The 12913-nt window shown below is 44.5% G+C and overlaps 1 protein-coding gene across 1 annotated transcript; it reads right to left on the reverse strand.

Annotated features, from left to right (window-relative positions):
* Nucleotides 1-340: 340 nt before the first annotated feature.
* LOC149362359 (uncharacterized) lies at nucleotides 341-5961 on the reverse strand. Its single transcript, XM_089569704.1, has 2 exons — nucleotides 5770-5961; nucleotides 341-1332 (listed from the first exon to the last, which is right to left on the reverse strand). Exons 1-2 carry the CDS (start codon nucleotides 5954-5956, stop codon nucleotides 821-823), a joined length of 699 nt encoding a protein of 232 aa, XP_089425830.1. The 5' UTR covers nucleotides 5957-5961; the 3' UTR covers nucleotides 341-820.
* Between the last annotated feature and the right edge of the window lie 6952 nt (nucleotides 5962-12913).

Raw genomic sequence — 12913 nt, forward strand, 5'->3', positions numbered from 1 at the left:
CGCTCTGCAATGGTGCCACCTCCTCTCAGATGGCCCGACAACTTACCTCCCAATATATATCCAACTCGGCCGCTTACACAAAAGCAAGGAGCAACACCTAAGCGCGGCGCTTCATAGGAGGCGAACTGTCGCACGGAAGCAATACACAGGCACGAGCTAGTGCGCAAGTCGTTCTTTTGTTTTCATACCGCGCTTTGGTCCAGAGTATACAATGAGGGAGTGTTCGGCGTAGCTCCTCATCACTTCACGAGTAAATGCGGAATAATTAGCGACGACAGCTTCGAAAAACAACGGCATTTCAAAATTAACAACGTGTGACAAAGCATCAAGCAAGCCGGAGTAGGTCAGTGCAGTCTTATTTAATATGTGTTACGGCATGTTCGAAGGAAAAGGACTCTGTAATAATCGATTAGTTTCCTAAAATTGTTCAGCTTCTTTCCATGGGCGTTAATTGGCGACTTTAATCTTGGACGTTTTAGACGGACTACTCGCAGTTGTATTCGATTACTTATTTTCTGTAACGTGCTCAAGACTGCTCAATACCGCACCTTCACTCCGTGGCAGTCGTCGGCGCCGTTGCGTGACCAGCTCGCAATGGTGTACGGTGTACTGAGCGCTTTAATTTTGAGCGCTGCCGTTGCCGACATACGTGCCATACAGCCAAGGTGTGGCCCTGCGATTGAGTGTATGCCTCTTCAATAACACCAGTTAGATGCGGAAGCAGATATTCAGCCTCAAAGGTGTAGCTATTATACCACACGGGGTTGAGCCGCTCTGGGGTAAAAGTCTTATTTCTCAGCGACGGCAGAGCAAGAACGCCTCAGGGCGGCGTCAGGAGGCTCCTCCTGCAAGTCATCTCCAACTGAGCTTTGCCAGGCGACGCCGCGAAGACAGACACTGGCTTGTCTGAGCGCAACACCTCTCGGCGCCGCGCGCGCAGGTACGCAGCAGCCAGGATCACTATTACGACCACCGCCGCTAGAGAGCAGAGCAGCACCGGAAGCCATGGGGGAAACGACGCGGCTCTCGTCCTGGGTTCCACGTGGGCCGGAAAAACAGCAACGGCCACGTTGGACGGCGGTGACCGGAGCCCCCCGTGACTCAAGGCCACCACGGCAAAGAAAAGTTCGGGCGCGCCGTCGGCAGCGGCCCATTTGATTTCCAGGGACACTTGGTGGAGATCCCCTGCCGCCGGAGGCGTGCTTAGGCGGCTGCCCGCTATAAGCTCGGACTCCAGAACCCGGTGCACGGATGAGTCGTTCCCAGTGGCTCCTTCCGGGAGTATTCGGAGTGGAGCAGCTGCAGCTGCTGTGAAGAGCTCGAAGCCGGCGCCTATCCCAATGATAGAAAAAAAGCACAATGTAGGAGAAATATGTTCTAAAAGAATTTTAGTGTGGGCTAGTTCGTTTACACTTTCGACGAAACAGATCAAAAGAGCGCAACGGAACGAGGACGAAACAGAAGAAACACAAAACACAGGAATCGTGTATCTTCTATCTTGTCCTCGTTCCGTTGTTCTGTGTTAATCTGTTTCGTAGAAAGTATGAACCAACTGGCCCACACACGAATCCTCTTAGCCTCTTTGTGAAGTGGGGCACAAAGAGCTGTCGTCTCTTTCTACCCCGTCTCCTTGTATTCTGCACCTGCCAAGGTGCTTAGATAATGTTAGACGCGATCGCTCGGCAACATCTGACGTTCTAGAGGTCCAGGATAGACACCATGCTACAGAGTTCTAAACTCACACAGCCGTGGTTAATAGAGTGTTAGCTTGCGGAAATATGTAGCTGAATTTTTGAAAATCGTAGTATTTACGGTATTTTCTTTTACGATGATATAATATACAAAATGCAAGAGGAGGGCCGCAGAACTCAGAAATGATTTGTATCCCGATGTGACTGCTCCACCTTCCCCATGTCACTACTGCAAAGCTAAACGTATAGCAGCTGTACTCAGGTGATGTCTGGCAAAGTATAAAACGGTGGAAAGTAAACTGTTTTCCGAATAAACATAAACTGATGTGTTTTCACAGCCGGCGTAACCACTGCCTTTACACTCACTGAGTGGCTAATGTCAAGCTAGAATGCCACTCATACAAATACCTGTAGGAGCCATTTTTGTCAGGATCACTCCTTGCGCACGAAAATAAAACGCATTGGCGTTTCTTCCAAGCGTTTACTGCGTTTTTTGAGGGGCCGTCTACGGCATGCCCTTTTGCCACCTACTACTCTCTCATTAGGCCAAAACTATAATACGCATATTCTATCGGGAGCACGCACCAAGCAAATTTCATCACTACGCTAGATTCACTTCAAAATTGCGCCACCAGAATTATTCATTCTGCAATTCATAGACATCACTGTATTGTAACGTAATACAGAATCAGGTATGACCGATCCGCCCCATCAACGTCGCGCTATTGCTTCTCTTTGTCGGTTATATCAGCCTTTTTTTTTACTTTGCTTAACGAATCGCTCACATCAGACCAGCACCTCGCATATGCCATCGCGCTGGCCGTCCGCAACAAGTTTCTTGCCAACTGGCCTGCACCCTCACTTTTTCCCCGTCTTTCTTGTACAGCAGCCGAGTACGAGGCATCTACTTCGGCCCCCTTCGACTCTAGTCCGTTTTGTTTTTGCGCTGGTTCTTCAAAGATAATGACTGGAATGACCTTTAGAACGATGTTGCGGCAGTAATCTGTCCATCGAGCTTTCTTGACAGCCTAAATAATCAGTGCAACGATCTCATGTGGTAATCTTGATGAAGCATTTTTTTTACTCCAACACCTTTCCAATACCCACAAAGCGTGATCTTTAAGGCAATAAAATGATGTGAAGTGAAAGGTACGTTGCAAGTCCCGTAATCTTCCTCTCGTCGTTCACAAGGCGGTGCCACATTTGGTAGCAAATCAAAATTGGGAGGTTCACAGCAATCGCGGACAGGATGGCACCTAGCGCCAAGTATCGTTCCTGCATCACGGCACCATGCTTGCTAAAGCGCCAAATACAGTCCTGCTTTCCTCACCACAGTTACTACTTTTTTAAAAACATCACATGAAATCCATTTGGCATATGCCATGGTTAAGAGCCACACAAACAAGGTTAAGCGCTTAGAGGACAATGAGATGCCCATATTAATCCAAGCAGCATCAGTGGCAAAAAAAAAAGTTTCGATCGGTTACTGCACTGAGACGGATATGCCGCCAGATCGAACGTCAGGTGGAATGAACAGAAATGTGTGTAGAAGTATTGCTATTTTAGACCAATTTTTCGGCATGCTCGCGTGCTCTTGTCGACTTCTCGCAGCGCTTTGCTTTTATGTTTTCATAGACAACGCCAATTTTATTTGCTCTTCAAGAAGAGATAGTTTAGTAGTTTCTGAGAAATTTTGTCTGAACATAATTTTTCACTTTACCTTTAGGCGCACAAGATAAACTTCTCTTTAAACCGTCGACGTGTTTTGCTTTAACGGCACGCAGTGCCAATTATCAGACTTATTAGTTGTAGAAATTGATATGCCTGTGTTCTTTGCTGTTCACTTTTCCCTTTTCCGAGCTCTCTTTAGCTGCAGTCTAATGATTGCTACTCACTCTAGTTCATTCCTGCACTCATTGTAACTTCTGCTTTGCGTTATATCAACACCCGCGTTGCGCTATAAAGCGTTCTTTTCACGCCAAGGTACAGGTACATAAATCTGAAAAGGTCGCTCTTCTTAAAATGCAAAGTCAGGGGGATGCCAGCGCTGGTAACAAAATTGTCAATAGACAATAAATAAAGAAATTAAATAACCAAACAATACTCACCATAGCTAAACAAGAAAATAATAATGAACATTCAAGCTGAGAAGGAGAGAATATTTGTTTCTGCTGGCGTTAGCGACAACTGGAGAGGTTACGCGAAATAAAGGACATATTAAAGTAGAACGTGATAAGCGCTGGGCTGAGAAGCAAAAGAGCGCTGACAAAATACTTTCTCAGATCATGCCAATATGCTAAAATCCCACAACATGCACTAAGTTCTAAGTCAAATTTATGATCGTTGCTCTTTTTAACAAACAATATCCGGAAAAAGTAGCTGAGGAAAATATGATCTGCGTCAAGCCTGTATTTTTATAGTTTTAACACTAATGTAGCACTTTTAACTTCTCCTAGAATTACCAGATACTAAAAGTCTTTCGTTGAAATTTTAAAGAAAAATGGAAGGCTCGTTTTTTTTTAAAATCTCATTGGAAGTACGTCCCCCACGTTTTTGAATTGCTGTTGATATCAGTGCCAAAAGAAAAATTTCCTGACCGTTTAAAAAGTACAAATCTTGACAGACGATGGTGCAAATTAGAGATTAGTACTGAGAAAAAAATTTCAGCCTGATGTTCTTAAGTACTCCGTCTTGTCCCGTAATTGTCCTAAAAACTTTCCTTATTAAAATCCCGTACTTTTACGACAATGCTTACGCTTGCTTTTATGCAAGAATTCTAGGAGCCAAAAAAATTTTGCCAGTGCTTCGAACAGAAAGGTCCCACTCTCTTTTTTCCTATCTATGCTTATATCGTCATATTAAGTTGTATTTCTTTTACTTTGATCCACTTATTTCTGTACAGTCTATCCGCATCTCGCTCTCCTGTTCTGTGTTCAACCCCTACAAAAGGAGAAGCACCAGCCAAGAGAAATCACTCTCGCAAAAAATGGGTCCTCCTATCGAAATTCGCAAGATTGGCCATAACCCCGTAGGCAGATCGAGAGCCTGCCACAAGTGTAAAATCGGCTTCAGTGATTTGGTTTGTGCGACAACGCGGATAGTAGTGCTAACGCCATAAACAATTGAGAGAACAGATACAAGCGTGTTAGAGGCCATGTGATCGCGAAGGAATGCAGTCGTATTTTAAGTGACATATAACTATGCGCCCCGTACGCGGGAGGCGCTCGGTGGCAGATCCTGGGCTTGCATCTGGGAAGTGCAGTTGAGTGCTAAAACACTACTTCTCGGAATCAAACAAAACAAAGAACCTTGTGGTCTCCATTTACTTGAGGGTGCAGAAATGAAATAAATATTACCGTGACTTGGTTTTAAAGCAAAGGCAGCGAGCGCAGATCAGCTTCCCTGGTCACTGTACGAGAGCATTAAGCTATAGCCACAGCCGATTGCTCCTCGTGTTGTTGGTGCCTCAAAAGCGATGGCACATACCCACGGTGGGGGTTTGGCCAGGGCTTGGTGCAGATCCAAACAAGCTGCAACACTCTCTCGCGCAGTGCTTTGCACATCTTCATCAAATTTCATCTCCGGCGCGAACGGATAAGATGATCTTAACCTCCATCAGAGCTTAATCTAAGTCTAATATCGTCGGCAGACATGCCGATGACTCAGCAAAGCAAAAACTGGAGCCAAGCAGCCAAAAGACATGCTTGCGCACGTGTACTCTGATTAGGTACATTAATACCCTACCCTTTTTTTATCGGTTCAGGCCCGGCGGTGGGCTTGCGGATGCCGACGGCAACGGCGCAAAACCGAATAAAGAGCTAGCAACAGCTAAAGCAGTTTCTAAAACTGCTTCCTAGAATGTTTGCCTACACACTTCTCACCAAGCGCACGACCACTGTAGCGGTTGCCCATTAGGTAGCTCATCCGCCTCATTTACAGATGTTGCGCTCATAGACTGGAGATTGATTTTTAACTGTGCGACCGCAGATGGGATTGTGGATTCCGGCGATGGCGCAAAACTGAACGAAGAGCTAAGAACATTATGGAAGTAAGAATCTACGCAAGGGAATCCACTCACACGTGCCCTCGTCCAGCTGGTCTCCAGGCGCGGTCCAAGCGAGGGTGGCCAGTCCTCCCCGGGCAGTGCGTTTCGCTCCCAGCACGCGCAGGTCCCGTACAGTGGAAGGTGGGTACACGAGGCCACCCTCCACGACGCCCACCCAAAGACCGCCAGCGTCAGCGTAACGAAAGATGCTGGGCTCCATGCCATCTGCTTCTGCGTGCAGCGGGTCAGATGACGAGAGGCACCGTAAGTGAGGCTGTTAAAAGATAGGCGTAGTTGTGTGCGCAAAGTTCACTTGCCAGGATGCACAGCCCATTGAAATACTCCGAACTGATTTCGAGCGACCTCGAAGGTATTTAACCTCTACCGAGCGTACATTCAGTATTGGTAAAGCTAATCTTTGGGCACATCCCAAAACTTAATTCTGCACCAAAAAGCATCGTTGTAGAATATCAATCACAGTGGATTTTACCAGAAGCATTCTAATTGTCACGTACACCCTTCAAGCAACCCTTCCCCTACAAAATAACCTTCCTCACTAGTATAGCATACGCTAAAATTTTTTCTATAACTATTTGCTCTCACTGATATTGTACATAGCTGTAATGCAGTATATAGTGGCCTTTTTTTCCCAGTTCTTTACTTCCATGCAAGGCCTGGTAGCAATGTATTTCGCCTCCTCTCTAACTGCTACCACCGCTGTCACATAAATCCACAACTTGCAGAGGCCATCGTGTGACGTACGCCGTGGGGGGGGGGGGGGGGGGGGAGGGTGTTGTTCCGGGAGCGCAACCGAACTGCATAGCGGCCGGGCTCGTCGAAGGTGCCGAACACTGCACTGTACACTCCGTCTCCAGGGTGACGTCAGTTCCTGCGTCACAAGTGAAGGAAGCGATACTATAGTGGAAGAAGTGACCCATTTTTCCTCACACAGATTACGGTCATGAATTACTTTCTCACACGGGCAGTTTGATTGTGTAAGGAATTCTACGATGAACTCGTTAATATTGAGATGTAGTCGTGACGGCATTCCAGTAGTTAGGAATACCGATAGGCTTACAAAATAAACTGCTTATTGGGCTGATTTGCGCCCACTGTGGCGGTTAAAGCAGCAAGCGTGCCTGGTGGTCGTCCAAGAACAGAATCTCTTCCGTGGTCGGTAGGGCTCAAGTTAAGCAGAAGAACCTTCGAAAGAAGCCGTTGCAACAAAGTAGAACGATGGAGAAAAAAATGCGTGAGCCTGCGAATATTAGAGGCAGTTCTGCTCCAATCTCTCATCCCAAAATAATAAAGTCGCGTGCCAGCGGCTTTGAGCATGAAGAAAGAATACATGGTATCAAGACAGCCTGTAATACGGCTAATATTCAAAACATGGCAACATGATCACGTTATGTAGGTCCAAGGACATGCAGGATTCGGTGGCAATACTAGGGCTGACGCCTTAGCTCCAGGGTCTTTTAAATTGTGTGGAATGAAGCAGTCAGTAATAAAAGTGTTCAACATGAAAGGAAGTACCGATTGCAGCATCGGAAATTAGGTTGGAGGTCACTGATTTTGATATTATCAATATGGGCAGCTTTCTATTGAAGCTAAACATTAGGCTATGAAGATCCTGGCGTGTAATACAAAGGAGGAAAGCTGAAGAAACTGTGCAATATAAAGACCGTGGAACCTCACAGTGGGGTAAAGGAAACTTCCTGGATACCTGAGATAAAAACGCATTAAACTCAGAGGCCGCAGGGGACAAATTTTGGAAGTCTCTAGCAAGTGATGATTGCTCTCGAGGGCTTGGAGAGCGCCGGGAAGTGGTGTTCTTTGAAAAAGCTGACGCGCCTAAGGAACCTTTGTAAAAAACAAGCCTCATGTTTGTTGGACGTATTTCTAGCTGTAAAACGAGTGGTCCAGTTACTTCGAACCTCGGATACACGAAGACAGTCAGATTCATTTTGAGTGGGCTCCACTGTACTCGATAGAAAGACTTTCATTACTTCATTCTTTCTTCCTTTCTTTCTTTCCTTCTTCCTTTCTTTCATTCTTCCTTCCTTCCTTCCTTCCTTTCTTTCTTTCTTTCTTTCTTTGTTTGTTTCTTTCCTGATCTCTTTCTTTCTTTCCTTCTTTCCTTCCTTCCTTCCTTCTTTCTTTCTCTCTTTCTTTCCTTCTTTCTTTCCTTCTTTCTTGCTTTCCTTCTTTCTTTCTTTATTCCTTTCTTTCTTTCATTCTTTCTTTCTTTCTTTCTTTCCTTCTTTCGTTCTTACTTTCTTTCTCTCTTTCTTCCTTTCTTTCCTTCTTCCTTACTCTCTTTCCTTCTTCCTTTCCTTCTTCCTTTCTTTCTTTCTTTCTTTCTTTCTGTCTTTGTTTCCTTCTTTGTTTCCTTGTTTCGTTCTTCTCTTCTTTCCTGCCTTCTGTTTCTTTCTTCCTTTCTGTCTTTCATCCTTCACTCTTTCTCTCTTTCGTTCTTTTTTTCCTCCCTTCTTTTCTTTCTTACTTTCTTCTTTTCTTTCTGTCGTTATTTCTTAATTTGTTTATATCTGTCCTTCTGTCGTTCCTTCTTCCTTTCTCTCTTTATTTCTTCCTTTCTTTCCTTCTTTCCTCCTTTCTTCATTTCTCTTTCTTTCCTTCTTTCTTCCTTCCTTCTTTCTTTCTTTTTCTTTCATGTTTTCTTTCTTTCTTGTGTCCTCGGAAAAAGGCCAAGAGGGGGCCGAGGCTCAATGCGACGGGACACCTGACAAGAGCTCCGGCCCTCTTTCACAATGTACAGTCTTTGCCAACAGTAACCGGGCACAGGTGGTTTGTTTCTTAGCCGCGTCACGAAGCACTCATGGCAGCCCTTAAGCTCTGATTCCGTGTAAAGAAAGGTGAGACCTTGTCCTTACATTATGACACCGTTCGGTCTTTAGGGCTGTTGTAAATGCTCCATATTATACGTATTAGAAGCAAAAACTTGTTCCTAGGTTACTTTTTGCAAAGGGGGTACATAAAAAACACCATTACAAAGTTCAGTCAAGCAGTCCGCCTACGATCAGACAACGACAATTAATTGAAAGGAAGGTAATTGCTGTCAGAAAAATATGCCAATGCAAACAATTTGACTTTCTATACAATGGGTTGATAGGTACGATATAAAATAATCGACTGGAACACCGGGAACATAAAGACTATAACATGAAACCAATGCATGCACTACACACTAGTTTTAAGTGTGCAGCTTCTACACCGTCGGGCGCAACCGTGATATTCATCGCGAAGCCAAGACAGCAGATCAAACCAAAGTTAGTAGGAACTGACAAGAGAAATTTGCATTTCTGCTTTTTTGGTTTTTGCTTCTAATACGTATAATGGAGCATTTACAGCAGCCCTAATGACCGAATGGTGCCATAATGCAAGGACAAGGTCTCACCTTTCTTTAAGTAATATCCGCACTATGTATGAAAGACGCTGCGCATTCCTGCTTATCCAATTCTGCCAAAATACACTCCGCCATGCTAATTTTGTCACTGGCGTTAACAAAAATGAAGACTAAATACTTAGCGTAAGCGCTAGCGCTTGGCAGCTGCGCACTCCGGTTACGATCACCCATGGCTCTCCAGCATTCTTGCGTCTCGCAGAACATCACTGCAGCTGCGCGCGCTCACTATTGCAGCTGTGTGAAGCTCACTGTGCGCGCTCACTGTGCGCGCTCGTATTTTCTGTCCCTGAAACCACCTGTGCCTCTATTATGTGGACAGGCACTGTTGCTTTGAAATCTGAATTAAAGGATTTTTCACCTAAATCTATATTCACGTTTTTCACTGTTTTTTTTTCGTGCTGCATCTCGAAATGTTTGCACAATTCTGATACGGAGATATAAAAACAAAGTTTAATTAAGAAGACCAAATTTTATTTTTGTTTAATGACGATGAAAATAAAGTCACTGAAAAGCACTAACCTGCACGTGTATGCCTGATAGCGATGACGGGCATCACGATGTACTCGCCGGGTTGGCCACAGGGCCAAGGCTGCTCTGTGCGTGGCCACCGCGAGTACTCGTCGGTGAAGATTCGGATTGGCGCATGCGCGCGGAGAGAAGCCGTGGAATCCCAGAGCTCCGCGGGCGGCCAATGAGGAGGGAGTCCGATGGTGACGTCACGTAGATGGACGTAGCCGCGAGTGGCACGGTGAAGGAAAGCCGAAGAATTGGAGAGGACAGATTGCAAAGAGAAAACCACAAAGTCAAGCAGCAGAAGCAATATTTCAAAGACCTCACTTAATATTTCAAAGACCTCACTGATTTCTTTTCACCGTCGCCCCATTTCATCGCGCCAGTGTACACTATTAATAACTGATCAATTTGTTCGGTCAATCATTACAAATACTTAGGCGTCCATATCTCTCGTGATCTAACTTGGACTCTCCATGTCACCAACATAACTAACTCTGCCAACAGTGTCCTTGGGTATCTTCGGCGCAACGTTGCTCTAGCACCAAGATCTCTCAAATCGCTCGCTTACGAGACTTTCGTCAGACCTAAACTTGAATATGCTAACTCTGTCTGGGATCCCCTTCAGACTAGCCTAATTAATACCATTGAGTCAGTTCAGAATCGTGCCGCCCGGTTCATCTCATCTGACTACTCCTATCATACCAGCATCTCAGGTCTGAAATCACGATTGCACTTACCTACCCTAGTCACCCGTCGGAACGCAGCACGTCTCTGCTTATTTGACAAGTTCTTTCATAACTTTCCAGAAGCCAACCGATTAATTCCACGTGTGCGTCGCATTTCCCGCCATAACCACCCGAACGCTGTTTACCCTGAACGTGCACATACCACCACATTCCAGCAATCATTTTTCTTAAAGAGTGCCCGTGACTGGAATGACCTTTCTGCTGAAGTGGCCACCATCATGAATCATCGACTGTTCAAGACCACTATCGAGGAAGCCTATTCATCAACGTAATTGTTGTCCATTTTTTTTATTAATGTATATTTTTTGCCGTGTTATCCCCACCCCTCATGTAATGTCCCGAAAGGAACCTTTGAAGAAAAATAAATAAATAAATAAATAAATAAATAAATAAATAAAATAGCATAAATTTTATATTTCACGAGTTTCTAATGAAAATTCTGTGGAAAATAAAGTAGATATATAGGTTGTCTGCTAAATTTGGCCATGTTTGTTTGAAAAGTGGCCAACATTTTAAGAAGACACGTTGAGCCCTATGTTGGCATGTGACATGTCTTTAATTGAGTGCTTCTATAAAATGTTTTACGCTGTACGCAAATCAGTAGCCCTTACATTACTGCATATACACGAAGTTCATTCAACTCATTTCTTTATAGAGAGGTCAGGTGCGCCATGCAGAAAGCACCACCACATCTTAATTCTGAAAACGTAATGGGCTAAAAGACGTTGCTCTTTAACTATACATACATGTTTAGTGCCATTGTTATTGGGTTATATCTCGAAGGAATGCGTAGATTCTTATACAGAAAAGCACTCTTATACCAGCTTCCGGTCAGTATGCGTCTAGTTTGCTGTCACTGCCTTGGGTCTTTCACGCCACAAGAATTCCAGTGACATTTGAATTATTTTCTGCAATGCAGTATAAAGAAATCATGTAGCCTTTCGTTACGGCACAGCCAGGAAAGTGGATAATTTAAAAAAGTCACACCACCGGAACCTTCCTTCTACAGAACCAGACTCTTGATTATCCTTTCAGCCTCCCGGCTAGGACAGCATGCCCAAAAGAGTACACTGCGTCGGAATGCAACTTGTTAATATTAATATACAAGAGAGAGCTCTAAGTACGAAAAACAGCTAGAAAAAGATCTGAATCGAATCCCGCCTAATTTCCCGCTGACAGTATGAAATGCTTCCTGGCAAAGCGAAAATTGAAGAAACATTTTTGTGGCTGAACGCCCGATGCAAAACTTTGAGGACGAGCAACTGTCAAAACAAGTTGGGTGGTCTTAAAACCAAAGTTTCTGCTGTGACATACTACACTGCGTGACATTGTACGTAATAACCTTGCTCTTGAGAATTTTCTGGGAGCGGCCACTGCCAGGGAAGCCTCCTGATTATCGAAAATGAAAGCACCAAACTCGAGAATATTGAGCGTATGCAGAAGCAGCGCACGGTTCTCCACGAAAGCCTAATCTTACAGATTGTCTTACTGAAATGGACGAAGCGTCTGCTGGATGTGTGTGGTGATCACGACACCTTAATGTCAGCAAGCAAGGATTGGCAAGGATTGGCAGTCGGCAAGGATTGGCAAAAACCCGCGGTTCACTCGCGGAGCAGGATTGGTGATTATGGTTTAAAAAGAGAAGTATTGAATAACGCATCAGTAGTGAAGCAACAGACTATTGTCCTAACCTGGTTCAATCGAATCATATGTCTTCCAATTTTTAGCGATGTCTTAGCAAACCTAGGGAAGGTCATAAAAGGCCTGTGTGGAACAGCCAGCAAGAAGCACGTTGACGATTTTGGCTTTGTGGTCAGGAGAACACATAAGAAGGTGGTACTTACGAATTCGCTGGTTCATTTCGCAGTGCAACCTCCCCTGACTGCTAAACAAGTATAAATTTGATGCTAGGCCCACAAGAAGCGACTTGCGGGAACGATTTCTAAACGCACAATAAAATCCTAAAATGTCAGTCCATCATCACATTGTGTTTTGTTATCAAATACTGACGTCTTTGCGTAATTATGTCGTTTACAACGGTCTTTTTGAACATGTATTATGTTTCAGTACACAGTCAGATTTATATTGCAACACTAGCCGTGTTTTTCCTTGTATATAACAATGAATATAATATTGTTTTTTTTTCTTTTGTTATATTTTAAACATATGTCGACATCGCTCTACCTTGTTACGGCCTCTTGGGTCTCGTCGAGCTGCCCCGAGCTGCTTTTTGCCCGAGAGCTCCAACCATGTAAATATGTGGTGAAAATAAATGAATTGAATTGAATTGAAAGTAACAAGCTAATGTTTCTGTCGCTCGGCTATGAATCAGCGTAGCAAGACATTTGGAAGATGTGCTTTGCAGTGTGGCCAAAATATTACTCGGCGCGTTCTAAAGCGTACGACGTCCACTGCGGCGAAGAATATCATTGCAGTTGCGGACGCGTGGTACGCCGAAACTGAAGGAAGCCTTGCAACAGCCCTTATTTCTGGA

Source organism: Amblyomma mixtum, chromosome 2 (assembly GCF_055824585.1).
Source record: "Amblyomma mixtum isolate Tamu chromosome 2, ASM5582458v1, whole genome shotgun sequence".
Lineage (NCBI taxonomy): Eukaryota > Metazoa > Arthropoda > Arachnida > Ixodida > Ixodidae > Amblyomma > Amblyomma mixtum.

What these genes read in the sequence shown, in the direction of transcription:
- LOC149362359 (XM_089569704.1), bottom strand. Translation starts at nt 5,956, where the DNA reads ATGGAGCCCAGCATCTTTCGTTACGCTGACGCTGGCGGTCTTTGGGTG. An exon ending in CCAGCTGGACGAGGGCACGT is followed by an intron (nt 1,333 to 5,769) that starts GTGAGTGGATTC and finishes TCATTGGGATAG; the next exon opens with GCGCCGGCTTCGAGCTCTTC.